The sequence below is a fragment of the Pterocles gutturalis genome, unplaced genomic scaffold (assembly GCF_000699245.1).
Source record: "Pterocles gutturalis isolate BGI_N339 unplaced genomic scaffold, ASM69924v1 scaffold31406, whole genome shotgun sequence".
NCBI classification, from domain to species: domain Eukaryota; kingdom Metazoa; phylum Chordata; class Aves; order Pterocliformes; family Pteroclidae; genus Pterocles; species Pterocles gutturalis.
Window position 1 is genome coordinate 39,577 of NW_010101462.1, and position 22,429 is coordinate 62,005.

Sequence of the window (22,429 nt, forward strand, 5' to 3'; positions counted from 1 at the left end):
GCTTAGGTACCCGTTACAACTCCTTATGTTACCTATAGCACTTGTAAAGGCTGTAGGTGTCAGTCCTGTTAACTTGTCACTGACTGGCCAAAGGTTGTTGAATTTAACAGCACCTTTAAACAGTAGTTTCTAGAGTAACTAAGGAGCTAAAATATGTTTTTGTTTTGTCGTCGTCTGATAATTAACTGTTAAGAGGTGAAGGGAGAAAGCATGATTAAATGTTATTCATAACATTCAGAAATAGCTGTTGGGAAGGAATTTGTTTTAAAGCTGAAGCATTTGCGTACAGAAGCATACCTAGACAACTACAGTATTTTGGGTTATACTGCTCAGGCAACTGCTTAGAAAAAAGTTTCTAATTTTAATTTTAAATCCTTTCTTGTATTTGTGCCTATTTCAGACTTTTGTCCCAGTGTACAGAATATTTTGACCTGAGATGTCAGTTATTGGATGACCTCACATGTAAGTATGTGTTAGGTTACTGCATAGGCACACATCATTCTGATTGCAGCTTCCAAGTATGTCTTCCTTTTGTAGACGAGATGTAGACCTGACTTCACAGGGAGGTTGCTACACCGTGAGCTCAGTATGACCTGCCAGTGTGCTGGCTGTCACAGAATCACAGAATGTTAGAGATTGGAAGGGACCTCGAAAGATCATCTAGTCCAATCCCCCTGCCGGAGCAGGACACCTAGATCAGATCACACAGGAACGCATCCAGGCGGGCTTTGAATGTCTCCAGAGAAGGAGACTCCACAACCTCTCTGGGCAGCCTGTTCCAGTGCTCTGATGTCCTGTGATGTTAGTGCCTGACATGGACTGTTTTGGTGTTCAGTAGCAACAAGGCAGCTTACTCCTTTTGGAAAGTGAAAGGAGTTATTTTGTGGAAGGTATACTTTGTACACATTGTGGGGGGAAACTAGACCATCTGTTAGGCTTTCAGATGGGAGATCAGAGATGTAACATTATAGTTAAGGTACTCCAGAGCCTTAAGTGAGGTAGTATGTGTATGTCAGCTCCCTCATGAGAAAGTGTGGAGCACCTAGCTGTACTCAGTTTGCACAGTAAATCACTGCAGCATCTTTGTCCTAAAGAGAATATGTATAAGCACACTGCCGCTCCACGCAGCCTGCGCCCTCACTCAGAATTCATTATTTAACCTGTTTCAAAATACATTTCTAAGAATCTTTCCCTCTGCTATGAAATATCCCCTTGTTCCTTTCCTGTTCAGTACCATAACAGCAGTTGAATGGAAGTTCAGTTCAAAAGCCTATCTACTCTTGTTTTAGACACCCTCTTTATTTGTGGATCTCGCTGCTTTTTCAGTACCTAAATATGAGTTTGTGCGTGAAGTTACCTGACCACATTTGAAACAATTGATTACAACAGTGTGGATGTTGAAATTCTTGTACATTACTAGATAACTGTCTCTGCTTATGTAAATGTCCATTTTTCAAGTTTCTATACACTAAATTTCTGTAAAGGAATGCATAATGTATGTCAGTGAACTGATGGTAAGCTCCAATCCCATGATCTTTCTTATTAACTGTTCAGTGTAGTGCCTCCTGTTAAAATGAGGTGTAGCATTATCATAACAGGCTTTAATTACAAAACAGTTTGAAATTCTTTGTTTATATTCTATACTTATAGAGCTGTTGATTTTTCTGGGTTTTCTTCTTCTCTTGCAGCATCAGAAATGGAACAGCTAAAGATCAGCCCAGCTGCCATGTTAGAAGTTACAAAACGGTTTGAAATTCTTTGTGTTTATATTCTATACTTATAGAGCTGTTGATTTTTCTGGGTTTTCTTCTTCTCTTGCAGCATCAGAAATGGAACAGCTAAAGATCAGCCCAGCTGCCATGTTAGAAGATGAGATCACCTGGCTAGACAATTTTGAACCCAACCGCACAGCAGAGTGTGAGACCAGTGAAGCTGATAACATCCTATTAGCGGGACACTTGAGGCTCATCAAGACTCTGCTTTCACTTTGTGGGGCAGAAAAGGAGATGGTTGGTAAGTATTTCTTTTTACTCTGAAGTCACTAGACTAGTGTGAATTCTGCATAGCACTAACAGATGACTTAGAAAATGTTTTGATCAGTAGACAGCACCCTTGAAGACCTTATAATACAGATACAGAGCTATAAGGAGCTGGCAGTACCTTTATTGTAGCTTTGACATTTGATAAAATATTTGGATACCTTTTTTTGTTGATATGGTGCTATTAAGTGATTTTGCTGTTATGGAACACCTTTTGACATTTGCAGTGATGATGTAAGTATTTAACAGTGAAAGTGGATTACTGTGTTACAGGTTCATCTTTGATTAAGCCATTGCTGGATGATTTCCTCTTCCGAGCATCCAGGATTATTCTGAATAGCCATTCTCCAGCAGGCAGTGCTGCAATCAGTCAGCAGGACTTTCATCCAAAGTAAAAACTGCTTTTTTGTTCATGTTAGGTTTTTTCATAGTTCTCATGAATGGAAATGTCATACTGGGGTCACAGATACTAGGAGTTAACATCAAAGTTGGAGCATTTCTCCAAACATACCTTTTCAATTTATACATTTCCTGCATAGTGTACAAATAACATTTTTGTAAGTTTTCGTGTGACCCAAAATCTTTGCTTTTCTCTACTTCTGAAGTCTGTGCTTTGGTTTAGATCGATGGTGAGCTGAAAGGACAACTAACTGTTGACTTCATGAGTCCAAAGAGTACTCCTTTAGCTCATCATTGCTTGGGAAGTTGGCTAAATTGGAGTATGAGCAGGAAATTAACTTTCCAAGCCTCGTGTAAATGAGAATCTCAAAAGTTTTGCTATTTTCTTTCTCTCTTCAAAAGAACTGCCTCTTGTAAAAAGCTAATGCCGAGCAAGTCTCCTTGCACCTGAGATAGCTGATGATAGCCCAGAACATATCAAATGGGGAAAAAAGACTAGGTGTTCTCTTTCCTGTCCCACCTGGCTGCTGTTATTGCCATACAATATCTGAAGGGGTGGGTAAATTAGATCGTGTGGAGTTCTGTGCTGCTGCAGCTGGATTGCTTACATGACACCGACTTGTTGGTGTTAGAGTTGGATCAGCATTTCTGCACTGCCTTTCCACAAACCCTAAAGAAGGTTCCTGTGGAGTATTTAGCAACCCTGGAACTGAATGGACTTGCTACACCTTAGTGTTTTGCTCCAGCTTTGCTCCATTGCAGTTCATCAGGCTCTTTTGTTTGCCTGGAGTAAATAAAGTAAATAGAGTAAATAAATGTCTTTTCTTTGGCCTTTAGAAGAAGGGACTAGTGTGCTTGATGATCTATTGAAGATTGATAAGTAGCACTGTTTTGTGCTGGTCTAGTGCAGCTTAGTTCTAAGGTCATGTCTTGTAGCAAGTCAGTTATCTGGTCTAGCTCTTTCAAAGCTTGTCTCTCTGTAAAAAAGCCATTATGTCTCTACTGGTGTAAGTGATAGAGACTGTCTGTTTGTCCTCACGCAACCAATTCTGTGTCTTTTTTAGGGCACCTACTTTTCCTTGCTACTGAACATTAACAACAGGTGTTTCTGTGTCAGTAAGGGAGGCTTATTTAAAGGGGTATTCCTGGTGTTGCTCTTCTGATTCCTTTCTTCCCTGTTCCCCTTCCCCAAGAAAAAAAAAAAATAGCACTCTGCAGTCTCTCAGGAGTGCTTTATCATTTAAAGTGTTGAACTTTAATTGTCACTTGGTCTGAGTAAAATGGCTTTCTGGAATTAGAAATAATTGAGTCATCTACAAAATAGATCTCAAATGTGGTTTTCTTTTTAGGTGCAGCACAGCAGATAGCCGGTTAGCTGCTTATGAAGTGTTAGTAATGCTGGCCGATAGCTCACCTTCCAATCTCCAGCTTATTACAAAAGAGCTGCTTTCTATGCATCACCAGTGTGACCCTGCACTTACCAAGGAGTTTGATGTAAGCCATAAGCCTTTTTTGATTTGTATGAGTGCGGTTTGGAGTACTGTGTATGATCTGCTTAACTGCTTCCTTCATTAAATTTCCATGGTCTTCAATTTAAAATGACAAAAAAGCAGATAAGAGTAAATGCAGACCCATTTGATCTTCCTCAGAAGCAAATACTCCAGTGAGTCTTTCTCACTCGTTGTCTGGATAAGAAAGGTTAGGAAATACTTCTGTCACCAATCTTATTTTTATATATTTTAGGCCATTTTTAACAGTTTTGTGCAAAGTTTTAGATATATAAATGGCCAGTTATAGTGCTCTTGCAATCTGTCAAAGTTTATATTCCTGGTTTTAAATTAAATTGCTCTTAGTAGCTCATATAAAGGTAATTATAGAAGCTATAGTACGTATGTTGGAGTCTTATGCTTTTTTGTAACTTACTGGGATGAAAAATGTGTTTGTCATTCTAGTATCTTCCACCAGTGGATAGTCGCTCCATTTCAGGATTTGTGGGACTGAAGAATGGTGGTGCTACTTGTTACATGAATGCCGTCTTCCAGCAGCTATATATGCAGCCTGGGCTCCCAGAGGTAATTGGTTCAACATCCAATAAAGTCTGTTAAAGACAGGATTGCTGTCACCTCAACTGCAAGTTCATCTTAACACCATTTATACATGAATTGTTTAAAAAAAAAATTGAAATAACAGTGTATTTATGTGTGTGTGAATAAATATATACCCCCAGCAAATATATAAATTACAAGTTGTGTTGTGTGTTATGACAACTTACAGTAATAATTTTGGCAAGAACCAATTTAAGAAGGTTATTTGTCTCCTTCCAGGCCTTGCTTTCGATTGATGATGATACAGACAATCCAGATGACAATGTGTTCTATCAAGTTCAATCTCTTTTTGGTCATTTGATGGAAAGCAAGCTACAGTATTATGTACCTGAGAACTTTTGGAAGGTATTACATCTTTTTGTTTAGAATATATAGCTTTCCTGCTTAACAAGTAATCATTTATTCAGCCTTTTCTTATTGCAGAATTTCTAGAGATAAAGTAAATTTTGCTTCAAAAAGCCAAAACATGTAAAAATATCAAATTTATTTTAAAAATCACTTTATTTAGTGATATGTGTATGGAACAACCAGCTTTTTATATCTATTTATACTTTATATAGATTTTCAAGATGTGGAATAAGGAACTTTATGTTAGAGAGCAACAGGATGCTTATGAGTTCTTCACCAGTCTTATAGATCAAATGGATGAATACCTCAAGGTAAAAACCTCAGGGATTTCTTTCCTTGTTTATATGTATCTCCTTGGTACCTTTTCTCTTTTTCTCCTTTGTTCTTCAGAAAAAAAGGCAGAGAGACATTTGGCTCATTTTCTAATCTACATAGTATTCAGAAGTTTAAAATTCCTATTGCTTTCTTTGTCTTTCACTCTGTGATGTAACCAACTGATGTCTAACTTTATATCTCCAACAGAAAATAGGAAGAGACCAAATATTTAAGAATACTTTTCAAGGTATCTTCTCAGATCAGAAGATCTGCAAGGACTGTCCGCACAGGTAGTGTTAAATTTAGTGCATTAGTTACCAAGTTACGTGCTCCTGTAACTATTAAAATATGTAGGTCAATATAGTGCAAGAAAGTAGAGACATATGCCTTTGTGAGCATCACAGCTGTTGAAAGCTATGGGGCAAATGCAATATTCTGTCTTAAGCATATGTCTTGTTAATGCAAGTTGGATAGGTTCTATTCTGTCCGTGCCTTGACTATTTTTCTTCTTGAATTTAGGTATGAGCGTGAGGAAGCCTTCATGGCTCTCAACCTAGGTGTGACTTCCTGTCAAAGTCTGGAAATATCATTGGATCAGTTTGTTAGAGGAGAAGTTCTGGAAGGAAGCAATGCATACTACTGTGAGAAGTGCAAAGAAAAGGTATTGGTTCTTAATGTATGTGAAAGAAGATTCAGCTGTAGCTTGTTATTTTCTTAAGCATTACATGGTCATAGAAGCTGTGCTTACATACTTGCTTACTCTTTCTGTGTTGAAGATATAATCAAAAGGTTAAATCCATGCAGATAGCACTCTTCATTCCCTGTAATTCATCTTGTAGACTGTACGTTTAGAGGGATGGCAGGATGGTAAAATGTTCTGTAACACCAGCCCACTGCACAAACTCTGTAATAGCTGTAATGTATGTACAGATAAAGTACTCTGATGGCCATCCTGCCTCCCGTGGCTGTATTGTACATCCGTTCGAGATTATTGGAATTGGCCACCTGTAGAGGGATACTACAGAATGCTTGAGGTATATACATAGAGGTGATATTCTTTTTTTTCTTTTTAAGAGAACTACAGTGAAGCGCACATGTATTAAGGTCTTACCTAGCCTGTTGGTGATTCACCTGATGAGATTTGGCTTTGATTGGGAGAGCGGACGTTCTATTAAATATGATGAACAAATAAGGGTAAGAAAACTTTTTCCTGTATGGTGGCCCTACCCACCCCACTCTGTGGAGCTGACAGTGGAATGGACTCTCACTCTTCATTCTTCCTTCTTACCACCACACTTTGATACAGGGATTTTGATACATGGTACACTTACAACATGATCATGCTCCAGGAAATAAGTATTTCTCCTTAGAGCTTTTCTTGTCTGCAGAATTCTCAAGGTCCTTTTCAGAAAGCAAGAGCAAAAACCTCCATAAAAATGTTTTATTTAAGTTGTGTGTCATAAGGATAAAAAGTTGAAGTGCCATGATTTCCTTTGGAGTACCCAATGTGGGAAGTATTAATACAATCCTCATAAAATTACACTGAGCATGTACACAATATAATCTCTTGGTTAATCTGAAATATCTCTTCAAACAGTTTCCCTGGATGCTGAACATGGAACCCTACACTGTGTCAGGGATGGCTCGCCAGGACTCGTCCTCAGAAGTGGGAGACAATGGTAGAAACACAGATCAAGGAGGCGGAAGCTCCCCAAGGAAGAAAGTTGCCCCTACAGAAAACTATGAGCTTGTTGGTGTGATTGTTCACAGTGGCCAGGCACATGCAGGGCACTACTACTCCTTTATAAAGGACAGGAGGTAATGGCCAAGAATATTTCCCTCAGGGATTTAAGAGCGGTCTGAAGAATGCTTGTTTTGGGAGGGTATAGTGAGACATTCAGAACTCTACTGGAAGCACTCTTCCCTTTCTTAACACCCAATATTGCGGGTGTTAAGATAATAACACAATCATGTGGGACACCATATTATCAAAGTCTCAGGAATTTTTATGTATTTTGTATTGCAGTTTGCAGGCTTCCTGTGACACTTAATTTTGGCTGATGTGCTTCTCTCATATTTTTAATCAAGCTTAATTTTCTAAATCAAACTTTGACATTGAACTAAACTTTCTATCTGCTGTAAAAACAAACGTGAGTTCAGGGTTGTCATTTCTAGGGTATTCAGGTTGGTTTGGTTTTTTTACTAGACAATCAAGTAACTTTGTTTCTGTTGTTTTTCTGTTCTGTTTTGATCACAGGGGATGTGGAAAAGGAAAGTGGTACAAATTTAATGACACTGTTGTCGAAGAATTTGATTTAACTGATGAAACCTTGGAATATGAATGTTTTGGTGGAGAGTATAGACCTAAAGTCTATGATCAATGTAAGCAGAAGTACAGATTGGTTTACAGTAGCTTTATATTTCGAACTGGTTCTCAGTAGAGGTAGAGCTCAGTCCGTAATATCTGCTTTGAGTAACTTGATCTAATAAACCTTTCGAAGCAGCTTTTTCCTGAAGTCTTCTGCTAGCTGAAGGACATAACAGCTTGTGTATGGCCTAATACTGATTGAAACATATTCACTGTTGTTCAGCACCTTGTAGACTTAGTAGCAGACGAAATTCAAACGTAAAAGGACACCTTGTTAAAATAGTTAAAAAAAAAATAAACACATAAACCAGGCCTTATTTTAGGCTAGTGAAAATGACTGTGCATAGAACATGGTGTTGTATCATATAGTTAAATATTTCAATGCTTGAAGGAATTCATTCCAAATACATTTCCACCAATATTCACTTGTTTCATAATTCATAATTGTTTCATTATCTTTTTAAAAGACATCAGCTTTTTGCAAAAATATTTTAGAATTCAGGTTTTCATTATTTGCTAACATAGACTGTTGCTTTGTTTTGATCCAACAAATGACTTTATACTGCCACAGGGTATATTGCTTACACCCCAAGTTTCACTTCCCGATAGGAGTGAAAAAGGTACTAAACCTTCAAAGGCCTTTATCGAATGCCTTTTCTCCCATCAGCCAACCCCTACCCTGATGTGCGTCGGCGCTACTGGAATGCCTATATGCTGTTTTACCAGAGAGTGTCTGATCAGAACTCTCCAGTCTTACCAAAGAAAAGTCGAGTGAGTGTTGTGCGTCAAGAAGCTGAGGACCTCTCGTTGTAAGTTCCTCTTGTGTCTGTAAAAGTTTCTCTTATGTTGATATTTAGACCCTATCTCCAGAACTAAGAAATAATTCCCGTTCAACAAAAGAGTATACTGACCTTTCTGATGTTTTGTTTTGGTTTGGGTTTTTTAAGCTGCTTAATGAATAGTCTTTTATTACTTTTATAATTTCCTCTTCCATACTGCTGTCACTATTGCAGCAAGAAGTTCAAGCTGACTGACAGCCTCAAGAGGTATTTAGACCATCATCTAAACTTGCCTTACGATTATACTGGCTGTACTGATACTTTAAACTTGAACTGTAGATTTGTCATAGGATTTGATTATTCACCTTGAGCTCGTGTGTATTTCAGATCTGCTCCATCTTCACCGGAAATTTCACCCCAGTCATCACCTCGACCCCACAGGCCCAACAGTGACCGCCTCTCCATCTTGACCAAGCTGGTTCGAAAAGGAGAAAAAAAAGGACTTTTTGTAGAGAAAATGCCTGTGCGGATATATCAGGTAGAGTGCTCCGAAAGTGGCAACTAAATCCTACTCATAGGAAATTTCGGCACATAGTAAGAGGAACACAGTGACTTTGAAGGTGGCCTTGAAGCAATTCCCTTCTTGAAAGCAAAGCTAGAAAATAATTTTGGATTCTGACATGAAGTTATTAACAAGCTGATCAGTGGTACATTATTGTAACTTTTGCTCTCCCTTCTCACAAAATCGACCTATCATTCCTACTTTGGAGGAACTGCAGACAAATTAGACAACCATGAGATAATGACAGCAGTCAGCATGCAAACAGGGAGAGATGAGAGCAGAGAAGATGCTTCATTTGAAGCACAGAGGAAGAACGGAGAAAAGAGCAAATTAAAGTCATCCTCTAGTTCTTGAGTTTACAAGAGTGTAAAAAGGGGAGAAGAGAAACCGAAACCATCTTCAATTCTGTTCATGTCTGTTAGCTTATGTAATACTATGTTCTCAAAGGGGAAAACAAGGACGTTGAAGGCAGCTTTGGAGTCAGGACAGCAAATGGGGATGTGATGGCATTGGCAGAGCAGTGAGAGGGATGGTAGAAGCTGGACGTCAGTTAGCTGTCGTAAGGGGAAGGTCTCAGTCTGCAGGCCTGCAGCTCTGGTTCCTACAGCAGAAGACACAATCTTGCATATATTGGGTCTTCCGAACGCATACCATCCTCCTGATCTGCGCATGTGCAAGAGAGCCGACATCACATACACAGAATAAACTGCGCAGGCTGAGTGTGGCAGTGCACATGGGCTGCATCAGGGCATTAATAGTAACTTAGACATTCTTGTGTCCAGGCTTGTGTTAATTACAATAAACAGAACTTGGCTCAAGTTTATTGAGAGTCTGTCAGCAAAATCTCATTTGAAAAAAGAGAGGCTTGGCATTTGTGTCTGCAGCTTGTAATTATACCATGGCTCCTTGCTCTGTACATGTACATTTGCTAAGAGAGCCTTTCAGTTTTGAAGGAGGTTCTCTTGGCTTTTTTATTAAAAGCAAGCAGAAAATTGAATTTATCAGCAACTTCTTCCTTTTTCTTTTCCCTTAATGGGCAAATGATTAAGTTTCTCATCTGTTGTCTTGTGTTTTGTAATATCCTTGGGAGAAAATCACTGGTTTAAACAAATATTCTAAGTCTCCCCTATGTATTTTTCCCTCCACTGAGGCAGTGATTCAGAGCACGAGTAGAACGGGTCTGACACTAGTTTTTAAATGCCACATTTGACAATGTTTTACTTTTTTTTTTGCCTTCTTTTACAGATGGTGAGAGATGAAAACTTGAAGTTTATGAAGAACAGAGATGTATACAGCAGTGACTACTTCAGTTTTGTTCTGTCGTTAGCTTCACTGAATGCTGTAAGTACCCAGATTTTGGAGTACTCTGTTGGGTAGAAAGGGCCACAGAAGCTATTTGGGTTACAGTCAGGAAAAGTGGAAGGGAAGGGTTGACATGATTTTGCTTTTCCAGCTGAGCAATTCATTGTCTCCAATTTTTTCATGCTGATAACATCTGTCTCAAAGCTGACTCCAGCCTCCTGTTCTAGGAGGGGGAGAAACATCATTGTGCCATAGTAAAATTTATTAAATAACACACACCTTTTTTTTAATGATGCAAACTGAGCTCAAGAGGGACAGAAATTCCTCTCTGTGGAAGGTCCAAAAGTTGGTGTTAGTCACCTCAAAGCTGGTAGATTTTCATTGGAAATACAGTTTACTGATTAAGTTTTTCTAAATGGAGTAATAAGCAAACCAGCATTTATTGAATATATTAAATCCACAGATTTAGTGAGCCTTACAGCCTCCTGTTTTAGTGTATTTGTTAACTAGCATAGTCAGAACTGGAGAGTGTTTTTAGCACAGAAAAAAGCTTTGTTTTAATTTTTCCAAATGAAGTACATTACTTGAATAGAACATGTTGATGTATTTAAGAAACAGCGCATGTGCTGCAGGCATACTTCTGCTCTGAAGTAAATTTGACACTTCTTTCAGACTAAGGTAAAGCATCCTTATTATCCGTGCATGGCAAAGGTGAGCTTACAGCTGGCAGTCCAATTCCTCTTCCAAACCTATCTCCGAACCAAGAAAAAACTCAGGTAAGGCCTTGTTCTGGATACTGTAACGACTGAGGTTTTCATGCTTGTCATACCTACAGCTTGTTGAAGTACTGTGGGTAGCATAGGCATTCACAGGAGCAGCAATCCGTTTCTGCTTTGCATTGGAATCCCGTTGCAAAGAAACCTGAGGGAGAAAGGAGGGTCATGTACAACCTGCCAGTTTACTGCCTCTGCCAGCTGTCTGTTATTTTGGTGGTAGTGGTTTGGGCATGGAAAGGCTTTAATGGATTTAAAGACAGCAAGTTGTTCCTAAATAGTTCTCAAGGTGTTTTTGTCTTAAGCCATCTAATGGTGGCAAACGAGAAACATGGCTTAGGTTTTGGAGGTGTGTTTTCTGTTTCATTACTGAGAGTTGTCCCTGTTTTGTTAAAGGGCTGATACAGAAGAATGGGTTGCCACCATAGATGCGCTGCTCTCCAAAAGCACTGATGCTTGTCAGTGGTTAGTTGAATATTTCATCGGGCCAGAGGGCCGGGAGCTTGTAAAGTAAGTACTGGAAATTCTGTCTTGGGTGTTTTGTGTGGATGAAGCTTCCTGATAACGTGATCCCAAAGAGCTGACTGTGCACATTATTTAAACAGACACTCTAGATAATCATTTAGGTTCTTATTTCTAGTGTTTTCTCTGATTGTGAGCTTTCTGAGTAATTCTGAAAATCTAATAAAATAGTGCAGTGTATGTGGAGGAGGATGCAGATGTTTAATTCAGTGGAGTGTCTTGGTGTGTGCTTAAGTGTATGTCTAGTCACTCCTGCAAGTGGTGGGAAAGGACAATGTAGTGGAAGTGTTTGGGGTAAGATAAGTTAAATACTTAACTGACAAAGATCACAGATAAACTGGGAAGAATTTTTCTCACCATGCTCAAGATCAGCTAATAGGTATTTTGAAAACACCTAAGACAATTTCTTGGAGAACTGACACAGTTAGAGAGATGTGTCAATGTAAAAAAAAATTATCTTTGAAGTTGCATTGAAAGACAGGATTCTATGATAGCTTTTCATTTTAGCTCTTTTCGTTATTTGAATGAATAAATATAAAGTAGTATTGTAAGCCTCACTAGTGACAAGCAGAAGTGCAGGAAAATAAGTTAAAGCTTATCCACAGAAGTGCCATATAAGAAGCATCCGGGCTGTTACCCTTTTTAAAATAATAAACACCACACTTAATCATAGTAACAGTGTGTACATGTTGATTCCAGTTCTCTTTGCAGCTTCGCCTTTTATCTTCCAGGACTTTCCTCCTGGAATGCAGTGTAAGAGAAGTGCGAGTTGCTGTAGCCACTATTCTTGAAAAAACCCTCGACAGTGCCTTGCTTTATCAGGAGAAGGTTAGTGTCACCTGCTCACCAGTGATCCTGTTGGTTGCCTCTACCTAATGGCTCTGGCTATGTTTGCAGACAACGCTGTGTGATTTGTAATGACAAGGTGAAAGGCTCTTGACTTGATCATGTGTCCAGGTTTTAGATTCTTGAATAGGTCTCCTCCTACCCTAGGAGGTGACATGGTGCTGTAATTCTCGGAATTGAAGTTCCAAGTATTAGTTATAAACAATTCTGCCTGATTTCAGCTTGTCATATATAAACTGACATCACCCATTCTTTTAATAGTTTGGAAACAGTGTTTTCTTAAGAAAGTTTATCTTAGAGCTTTTAGGAAAGATTCCTGTGAGGTCCTACATGCTGACTACGGCACTAGGGAGATGAAAGTTTACAATATAGTTGGATAGTTTTTGGTTACTTCCTCTTGGCTGTTAGTTGCTGTCTGTTAACTGAGATGTAATAAATTATATATCAATGTGTACACCCTTAGTGTGCTATGATGCAAACTAAACGCTAACATTGCTTTTTGCATAGTTGAATGGGATAGTACAATAACATGAGACCTTGAGTGGCAGTTTATTTCTAGTCTGGTTTTGCATTACTATAATGACTGGAATGTTTGAACATCAGTTCACTCTGAGGAGTAGTTTGAATGGCTTTAAAAATATTGCAGAATTACAAAACTGCTGCATTCCATCTCTTTGAGCAAGTTACCTACGTGCCAATGCTTTCGTTACTTTCTGTCTAATACATGCAGTGTTCATTCAGAAGAGTTAAAAATGGGATAGCTGCAGTCCTTTGTTAGCTATTCGTATTCATGACAGCAAGCATATCTGACCGTAGATATGGTTTTGTTAACCAAACCTTAACTCTGATATATGAAACTTTTGGTTTTTAAGCAGTAGATGACTGTTTAAATTAAAATTAATAATTGTTTTCACAGTTAAAAAGTCTACATCAATTACTGGAGGTGCTACTCGCTCTGCTGGATAAAGATGTACCTGAAAACTGTAAAAACTGTGCTCAGTACTTTTTGCTATTCAACAACTTTGTGCAGAAGGTAAAAAAAAAAAAAAAATCATGTTATTTTAGTTTTAAAGGACAGTAGTAAAACAGCTAGTCATTCATATTCATAGGAGGTTTAAGCAGCACAATGATACTCTTCCAGAACTTTTATTAGAGTATTCTTTTTTCCTGGTTTTGGAAAGTAAATGGCTTTGAACACTGGATTAGGCTGGAATGACACAAAAGTATAGAAGCAAAGTATACCTATTGAAGATGTCATTTCTGAAGTCTGAATGTTGGGCTTCTGTTTTGGAGGCATGGTTTTGGCTCTTTGTAAAAAAAAAAAAAAAAAAGGTGTTCAGGATTTTTGTCCTGTAGGAAACAGAATAACTGACTGGACTATGCTGTTCACCCCAGTTGGCTTTCTCTCTATTCTCCTGTTCTTTTTTTTTGTTTTTTGTGACACTTTTTTTGCATGTGCTGACTCTGCTCTGGTTTAGATGAGCTCTATATAATGAGACAGGTTCTAGAGGTGTAGCTTATTGATCTGTGTGACTGTTCCTTTTAGAGTAGGAAATGCTATGTTTAGTGTATCCATTTTACTTTTGTTCTGTAGAGTGTTAATTCTTTACCTGCACAGGAATGTAACTTTTGTTGTCTAAACAGCAGGGCATAAGGGCTAGCAGTCTCCTTCTCAGACACTCTGCTTTGAGGCACATGATCAACTTTCTCCTTGGCCCTAACCGGCAGAATAATCAGGTAAAGCTTACACAGCTTGTGTTGTTGTGCCGTAGTTTGTCCATCCTCGTGTTTTTACAGTGTTTAAATTATGGAGAAATCTTTGTCATGTGATAAAATGGACTACTCCTTGGATTATTCTGTAAACTTCATGCAAGTCTTAGTCTGCCTATTTGTATTTAACATGAAAATAGCTGTGTTGGCAGAAGTGCGCGTCATGCTTTTGATAATAACAAATTTTTCAACAACTTCAAACTATGAGAACATGATGGTGGGCTGTTAAGGACGTTGCTTTGTTTTAACTTAGCAGAAGTTGACTATATCAACCAATCAAAAGTTAATTAAACCTCTCTTTTGGCTCAAGCAGAATCGCAGGTGGAGTTCAGCACAAGCACGTGAGTTTGGATATCTTCACAATACTGTAGCACTACTTGTTTTGCACTCTGACGTCTCCTCACAAAGAAACATTGGTAAGAATTGTGGCTTTGCATTTTAGCTACTTTTGGGAGTAAATTAATATCAGTGAGGAAAAATACAGTCACTTTGAATTCAAGGCAGTAATGATTAGCATACAGTTGGTTACTCTATTTTGCTGTAAATATATTGAGGGGCTGTTGCAGAAAGATAGCATTACAGGTACTTGGGGGGACAGGGAGATTGTGATATTAACACTATTATGCCTTCCACCCTCCTCCATATGCCTAGAAGGTCTTTCTTCACATGAGTAAATCAAGCTGTGTTGTTGTTGGCTGGGACAGATTTGCAGCCTAACAGGCTGTGTTTTGCTTAGATTTGTTATGCCTTCTGCTAATCTGAAGGGGAAGTATTTAGGCAGAACTACGGAATAACAAGCAATGAAATACTCTCCTAGATGTTTTTTTACAAGAGACAGAGGTATCCAGTGAGGGATAACACATGCAAGTTACTCCTGGGGAGATTCCAAGTGGACAGAAGAGGGGAATTTTTCACAATGAGAACAATCAGCCATTGCAGTAATCTTCCCAGGGAAGTGGTGGATTCCCCAACACTGGCACTTTTAAGATTCGGCTGGACAGGGTGCTGGCCCATCTTGTCTAGACCGTACATTTTCCAAGAAAGGTTGGACCAGGTGATCCTTGAGATCTCTTCCAACTTGGTATTCTGTGGTTCTATGAAATAAAGGTGATAAAGGGAATGAGTTGAGAAATTAAGTTTCCTGAAGAAGTAATTTAAAATTGTCTTTTAAAAATAATGACTTAATTTCTGTCTAGGGTTAAAAGTTTCAGGAGTTGAGGCAGTCAAAAAACAAAGTAAAAGACAGGTGATAAACGTTCTGAATGTGATGAATGTGCAACAGTGATTGGGAATGAAAATAAAGCTCAAAGTACTGACAGTAAATATGACCATTTTGCTCTGGCCTTCCTGCCATTCGTTTCGTTATGTTGTTACTAATGTGAATGACACTTTAGCATGCAAGAGATTGTTACTTGGAGTGGTACCATTCGAGCTATAAGCTAGCTAAGATGAATGTCATTAGAGATGGCATGGTGCCAACTGAGTAGCAGTGTCTTCAAGGTGTGTAGAACAATCTGATTTATTAGTGGATTGTTTTTGTATTTGCTGTTATAGCTCCTGGTCTCTTTAAGCAGCGTCCACCTCTAAGCATCACCGCATCAGGCCCTCTTTTGACACTCCATGAAGAAGTGGAAGCCTTGTTATTCCTGTCTGAGGGAAAACCTTACTTAATGGAGGTATCTGCTCTAAATTCTGCCCTGCTTGAACCTAAAAGCTGGTCTTATGTTATATCTTTGAAGTATCCTTTGCATGAAAAACACTGAATATTAAAAAGCAGCCAGCTGGGAAGTATGTCGTCATTATTTTGAGCCTAAACAAGAAGGCACCTTTGGTTTCTTTTTGACACAGTCTTATTTTCCAATATGTCTCTAAACGGGGTCTGGTTAGAGAGTTTATAAAATTAGCACAGACAGCTCAACACATTTTGCAAGTGCCCATGCAGTCAGTTGCCATATGTCAGCTGGAGACGCGAACTTGAATTGCTCTGATTTAATGGATCACACTTGACCAGACCCTTGGAGGGGAGCAGCAGGAGCTGAATGGTAGGGGGTTCAGCTCACTGGGCCATACTGGGAGAAAAAACGGGATCCTTACTGGAAAAGACTAAGATTCTATAATAAACTTGATCTATCTCTTAGAAGTAATGGTATGGCTGTGTCTGAAATTGTTTGCACCTTTCCATTAGGTGATGTACGCATTACGGGAGCTAACTGGATCTCTATCGGTTCTCATGGAGATGGTGGTGTACTGCTGCTTTTGTAATGAGCACTTCTCCTTTACTGTGCTACACTTCATCAAGGTATGGAGATAATCAAGATAACTTTTTGCACAAGTGTTTCTCCTAGGCTTTGGGCATACTGTGTCTTATGGGTCATAACGGTGGTGGGATCTGCAGAACAATCTGTACAGTTCCTTGGATTTGGGGGGTGGGGGCTGGTGGGTTTGGAGGTTTCTTTAAGCTTCTATGGATTGAAACAACAAAATTTCAAAACTCTGTAAAGTTGTCTTGTAATTCTTTGCATCATCAACATATTTCACTATCTAAGTAACCTTATATTTCTTACATGCAGAATCAGCTGGAAACTGCTCCACCTCATGAACTGAAAAACATATTCCAGTTGCTTCACGAGATACTGGTAGGTGAAGGGTAAAGACTTGTGGATTTTGTATTGCTGCATAGTGAAAAAAGTCAGGACTGCATCAATGTCCGTGTATCTTTTAATCCTTCAGTTTGGAGCTTTTATTACTTCTTAAATTGCTATGTGAAACTTCCCAAGTCTTATCTCGTTTTTCGTGTTGAGGTGGTTACAACAGTTTCATAGAATAGATACCTGTATCACACACAGCTTACTTGTATTGATCTTTTTCTTTCCCAACAGGTTATTGAAGACCCATTACAAGTAGAGCGCATCAAATTTGCCTTTGAAACTGAAAATGGATTAATAGGCAAGTAAGCCAGTGGGTGAACGCTCCTGTCTCCTACTGACCCTTATGTTGATGATGGTTCATATAATCTAGTTTCTAGTCCTTCTAAACTGTTTTTCTTCTCAAGGCAAACAGCTCAACACTATTTGATTTAGCCACTACAACCTCAGAAAACACTCTAAGAAAATCCAAAATAAGCATTAGAATATTATAGCAACAGCAAATTGGAAAGTAAATTAACTAGGAAAAATTAATTATCTCCAACAACAGCAGTCAGTGAACCCAGAGAAGAGTGATACTTATGTACTTTGAAAGTGACACTAATAAGGAGCCTTAACAAAGAGGTTGTCAAGAATTATAACTTTTTCAAATAAGGAGGACATCAGGGTGTACACATAATGTGGGGAGGGGAAAAAAAGTACCTTGGATTAACATAACAAGGTAGCTCTATGAATCCTGTAACCTTAAAAATTGTTTTTTATTTCCTATGTTATCTCAAGAAATTTTCAATCTTTTTGTTTTGTCAGCATCCTAATTACCATAAAAAGAAACTGGTTCAACATGGAAGGATGCTAATAGCACTAACTGCAGGATAGCCTCGTAATCTGATATGTGGCTCCCATTTGTTGCTGCTTGTACGAAGTATTGTCTTACCATTTAATACAGAACTTTACTGAAGTGCAGTTAATAAAGCATTCAAAAGCAACAGAAAAGTCCCAGAAGTGATGAGAGCTTACTTCATGTGAATCAGGAGAAGATGCTTTGTGTGCGAGAGAAATGTGGGGTAGCCACACAGTGCTTAAAGAACACCTCTGATCAGTTAGTGCAGCTTGAGCATCACTTTCATAGCTATTTGGATGAGGAGCTGCTTCAGATTGTGGCTTTCACCTGAAGTTATTTTGGATTCTGTTTTTGTGAGAAGGACTATTTAGCTCTTCTGTTTAGTAGTTTCCATGTATGACTGATAGAAGATAATGTGAAGCAGTGTAAGAGAATAGCTAAGCGGTTGTTTTATTTCTGGGTAGATTGGTCCCACTTGGACCAATTCTTTTCCATAACTTGGGCAATACATGACCTTTTTTCTTCTGAAGAGGAGAGGTGCAATTATTCAATTGGATTTTCATGTTGAAGCTTTTTGTGTAATGTTATTAAATCGTACATATTTTACAAGAATTGCTGTGAGTTTTGGGAGTGAAAGTTGTCATTTTACCTTGAATTTTCCTTGCACCAGCACTGACAGCATCCAGTCTCACTGCATGTGAATCATGACCTATCAGTCACATTGGCTAGCTTTACTCCAAGAAAGGAAATCAGCAAAAAATAGTTTTATGTGGCCCTCAAGAGGGTGTTCGTATGTAATTTGTGGTACACCAGTGCTGTAATTTTGCTGCTGTAAATTTGCAGTTCCCTAGCAATTGCTTGCCTACTTTAGAGATTTCACTCCAGTGTTCTTTGCTGACTCCTATAGACAGAGCAGCTTTTGAGTAACAAACGACTGTGGCAGCTCCATGGAAATCTTTGTGCTTCTCCTCAAAGAGTTTTTTTACAGGATGTGGGAGTTCATGGTATAGAAAGCTTCCCGTTAGGAATGGCCTGGGGTTTTCTCTGAGACTCCCACAGAAGAGATTCATGGCTGTTGAATTTTGCTATGCTTGTCTGAGTGAAGAAGCTTTAAACATTCTTCTAGCTTTGCAAGTTCTGATTCAGGTGGTAGCTGGTGATCTGGCCCATTTATGGGGGTTCCAAACATTATTTTTTTTCCTTCAGATAGATGTAACGATAGCAATTATCTAATGTAGACCGGATTATAGGGGAAGAATGACTGCATTAGGAGAGGACTGTTAGGTACCGCATTTGAAAGAATTACTGCAATTTCACTTTGATCTATTTTTAATCCAATAGAGTTGTGGAAGTACTCAAAACTGCCAGGAATACAGCAGTGTGTTTAACACAAATACTCATGCTAACATCTGTAGAAATACCTTCCACCACCCAAGTTAAAATTTTAGCTTCGTTTTCGTTACATTTTCGGACCAGCTGGTACACAGGAATCTGAATTGTGTGTTTTAATCCATGTGTTTATCCCCACAGCCTTGATGCATCACAGCAACCACGTGGACAGCAGCCGTTGTTACCAGTGTGTCAAGTTCCTTGTTACTTTGGCTCAGAAGTAAGTAACAGGGGTTTCAGAATTTAACCTCATGCCTACCTTAGGCTCCTCTGTGACGGCTGAGGCTGCTGCTCTTTCTACTTTTGATCTGCTTTATCCTTTGTTACTGTGATATAAGTGGTGCTCAAAAGTCTTAACAGTACATGTGGCAATATGAAGTGAGATCTGTACTGATTAGTGCCTGAGATGGATTTCTCATGTAACAACTGATATTGTTGTTTATAAAGGCAAAGGTCAGCTGTGTTCTGTGGAGCAGTAGCCTAGGATTAAAACGGAGATAAACATAAGGAAACTGTCCCAGATTTTTGAAATATTATGATTCCTAAATTCTCTTTGTTTGGAACTTGGCCTATGTCCCGATAAAGGGTAGGTCTGAAATCCATGAAACTGTGTTGTAGACTACTTCATGTAAACTTTACTAGGCATTATTGCTCTTGGTAATTCAGTTAATAACAGGGCTGTATAGTTTAGGTCAGAGTTTTCAATAATAACAGTACATACAGGGGGCAGCAGCACAAAGAAAGAGAAGTCTTTGGTTTGGTTTTTTTTTTTTCCAGTTTGCCAGAATGCCTTGTTCGTGACTAATGAATGTAATTTCAATTTCCAAGGTGCCCTACTGCAAAAGATTATTTCAAGGAGAATTCCCATCACTGGAGTTGGGCTGTGCAGTGGCTACAGAAAAAGGTAGTTTTGTTATAACTGTACAGAAAGACTGCCACTTTGGTTACAATGAGAATTATGAAATCTCCATTCTCTCCATGGCTCTTTGAGGTGGCTCTTAAGACAATATACAAGCTACTTCATTTTTTACAAGGACAGTTTGGATGCAGCTAAATCTGATGCATGCAAGAACTTCAGTAGGCCCCCACATGTTGCAGTTGTAGACGTGTCTACATAAATCAAGTGTGAATGGTAACGATGATCATTCCTTGCCATGTGGGAAGCTTTCAGTGCCACTGTACTCATGTTAGATGGTTTCATTTTTCTAAAAAAGCAATTTTCCATTGACTGCATGTTGATGCTAAGGAATGTGTAAATGAGTGGATTCCTTACGGAATCACTGCAGCTTTGCACAAAATGTAGCTGTTGACAGATACAGCTTTTTCCTCCCACACATGAGGTTTTTGTTCTTCCATCTAAACGTAACGTAGATTGGTCAACACATCTTTAATAAATACTTAAGGACACTTGGGAAACTTAAAGCTCAGCAGAACTGGCACAGGTTTGCCTACAGCCAAGCAGGGCAATGCTGGGTCTCCCAGCGTGTACGACACGGTAGTATCTCAGCTCCAGGCTGCCTTTCTGTCCTGACAGCTGCTGCCAGGCAGATGTCAGATGCATAAACTAGTGCTGTGCTGAATACTGGGAGCAGAATTAGTGGGATGCTTGCAGTGCAGCTGGCACAACTTGTTGCCACTCTTTTCTTGAAACACAGTGAACTGATGGGTCTGGATAGTCCCTGCTCTGCCCATTTTTACTTCGTACTGGCTTGACTGTTCTGACTGCATTAAAAGTGCGTGTTTGTCTGTGCCCCAGATCTCCAGCTCATTGCCATAGGATTCAGGAAGCTTGTTCCAGACTTGTTAGTTCACCTGCCATCACAAGGAGATGAGGCTTTACACATGTAAAACTTGTATATGGCTATTTTATGGCTTTCTTGGCTTTTTATGCAGATGTCTGAACATTACTGGGCTCCACAGAGTAATGTATCCAATGAAACATCAACTGCAAAAACCTTCCAGCGCACTATTTCAGCACAGGTATGTCACCGTCTTAGGAAGCAATGTTAAACTAATTTGTTTCCTTTTTTTTTTTTTTTGCTTTTCAGTTAGTGTGTTTGTTTTTGTCAACTTTAGCATATTCCAGTGCACTTAAGACCATTCTTCCTGTTGAAGCCCAGACTCTGTGGTTGTTCTTGAAAAAACTGACCCTTAAATGATGTTAGTCAGTACCTCACAATTACCTGTGGTGACTCAGCAATCGCACTACAGCAACTATGTTGTTTCGGGATCAGCTTTAAAAAAAAAAAAATACTGATTATGAGCGGAAGGGTATCACCATGACCCCTGACACTCTCTTGGACTGTTTCCAACTCAGGACACGCTGGCCTATGCCACAGCCTTGCTGAATGAGAAAGATCAGTCCGGAAGCAGTAATGGGTCAGAAAGTAGTCCAGCCAACGAGAACGGAGAGAGACATCTGCAGCAGGTAACAATAAAATAAGGGCATGTTTATCTTCTGTTAGGTTGCTCTGTTAGACAACTTGGGGCTCAAGTTAGAACCATCACTGAATGTAGACACAATAATTGTGTGCCTTACAAAAATAATGTGCCATATCTTTCTCTCCCCATCCCTTCTGTGTGTTGAAAGGGCTCAGAGTCTCCTATGATGATTGGTGAGCCTAAAAGTGACCTTGATGATGTTGACCCATAGAGGATACCTATGAACACGAAAACAAATCAACTCAAAACATTTAATACCTGGTACCTACTGAAACTGGAGTCCCGTTGCTTATGCTGTTGGAAGAGCCTGGAAGACAAGTGGCTTTATAGTACCGGAAGCAATACTGGAAGAGATTGTTTCCCTGAAAGCTAAAAGCATTTTTTAGCCACGAAGGCTTCAGATCAATAAATGCTGTAGAAAACTGCATCTTCACCTGCAGTAGCTTATGACAGTCCAGACACCGAAAACAATTTGTCAAGAAGATTTTATCAAATACACAAACGCTAGTGGTTGAATTTTTATGTGAACATTAAATGAGTGAATGTAAAACTGTTGCTTTTCTGTGATGCTGCAAAAAAATTCTTTTGGTTTTTATACAGGAAAAAAAAACAAACCAGACTGCCCTTATGTATGGAGGGCAAATTTTTAATCTTTCTGATAATATTGAATAGGAATATTCAAATTTCTGTAAAGATGTGTGATGACTTACATTTCATTGTAAAATATTAGTTAAAGAATGGGTTTACATAAGGACTCCTGTATTTAATATGTCTCCCTGCTAATTTGTAAAGCTCTTTATGAGAAGGGTCAGCAAGATTGCTCTGTAAGGAGAGTGGTGCCTTACAGAATGGTTTGGTCAAGGAGCTCTGGAATGAGTCGTCTTTTCTGCTGCCCTTCCAAAAACCACAGACAATTGGGAAGGTCAATAAAAGAAAAGCTTTGTTCTCTAGGTATGCGAGTGTTTACGACTAAAGGATGTTGGT

The 22,429-nt window shown here is 39.0% G+C and overlaps 1 protein-coding gene across 1 annotated transcript in view; it reads left to right on the top strand.

Annotated features, from left to right (window-relative positions):
* USP24 (ubiquitin specific peptidase 24) overlaps positions 1-22,125 on the top strand; it is a 50,147-nt gene extending 28,022 nt beyond the window's left edge. The window contains exons 37-66 of the mRNA XM_010083571.1: positions 401-462; positions 1,822-2,013; positions 2,313-2,430; positions 3,788-3,932; positions 4,391-4,510; positions 4,763-4,888; positions 5,104-5,202; positions 5,414-5,496; positions 5,726-5,867; positions 6,281-6,400; positions 6,804-7,024; positions 7,464-7,588; positions 8,242-8,383; positions 8,741-8,891; positions 10,161-10,256; positions 10,890-10,993; positions 11,387-11,500; positions 12,244-12,340; positions 13,275-13,391; positions 14,003-14,095; positions 14,442-14,544; positions 15,683-15,804; positions 16,314-16,427; positions 16,699-16,764; positions 17,008-17,074; positions 19,145-19,223; positions 19,832-19,907; positions 20,897-20,983; positions 21,321-21,431; positions 21,594-22,125. Of these exons, the coding sequence (XP_010081873.1) occupies positions 401-462; positions 1,822-2,013; positions 2,313-2,430; positions 3,788-3,932; positions 4,391-4,510; positions 4,763-4,888; positions 5,104-5,202; positions 5,414-5,496; positions 5,726-5,867; positions 6,281-6,400; positions 6,804-7,024; positions 7,464-7,588; positions 8,242-8,383; positions 8,741-8,891; positions 10,161-10,256; positions 10,890-10,993; positions 11,387-11,500; positions 12,244-12,340; positions 13,275-13,391; positions 14,003-14,095; positions 14,442-14,544; positions 15,683-15,804; positions 16,314-16,427; positions 16,699-16,764; positions 17,008-17,074; positions 19,145-19,223; positions 19,832-19,907; positions 20,897-20,983; positions 21,321-21,431; positions 21,594-21,656 (3,355 nt within the window). The 3' untranslated portion in view covers positions 21,657-22,125. The remainder of the gene's footprint in view (positions 1-400; positions 463-1,821; positions 2,014-2,312; positions 2,431-3,787; positions 3,933-4,390; positions 4,511-4,762; positions 4,889-5,103; positions 5,203-5,413; positions 5,497-5,725; positions 5,868-6,280; positions 6,401-6,803; positions 7,025-7,463; positions 7,589-8,241; positions 8,384-8,740; positions 8,892-10,160; positions 10,257-10,889; positions 10,994-11,386; positions 11,501-12,243; positions 12,341-13,274; positions 13,392-14,002; positions 14,096-14,441; positions 14,545-15,682; positions 15,805-16,313; positions 16,428-16,698; positions 16,765-17,007; positions 17,075-19,144; positions 19,224-19,831; positions 19,908-20,896; positions 20,984-21,320; positions 21,432-21,593) is intronic.
* Positions 22,126-22,429: the final 304 nt, after the last annotated feature.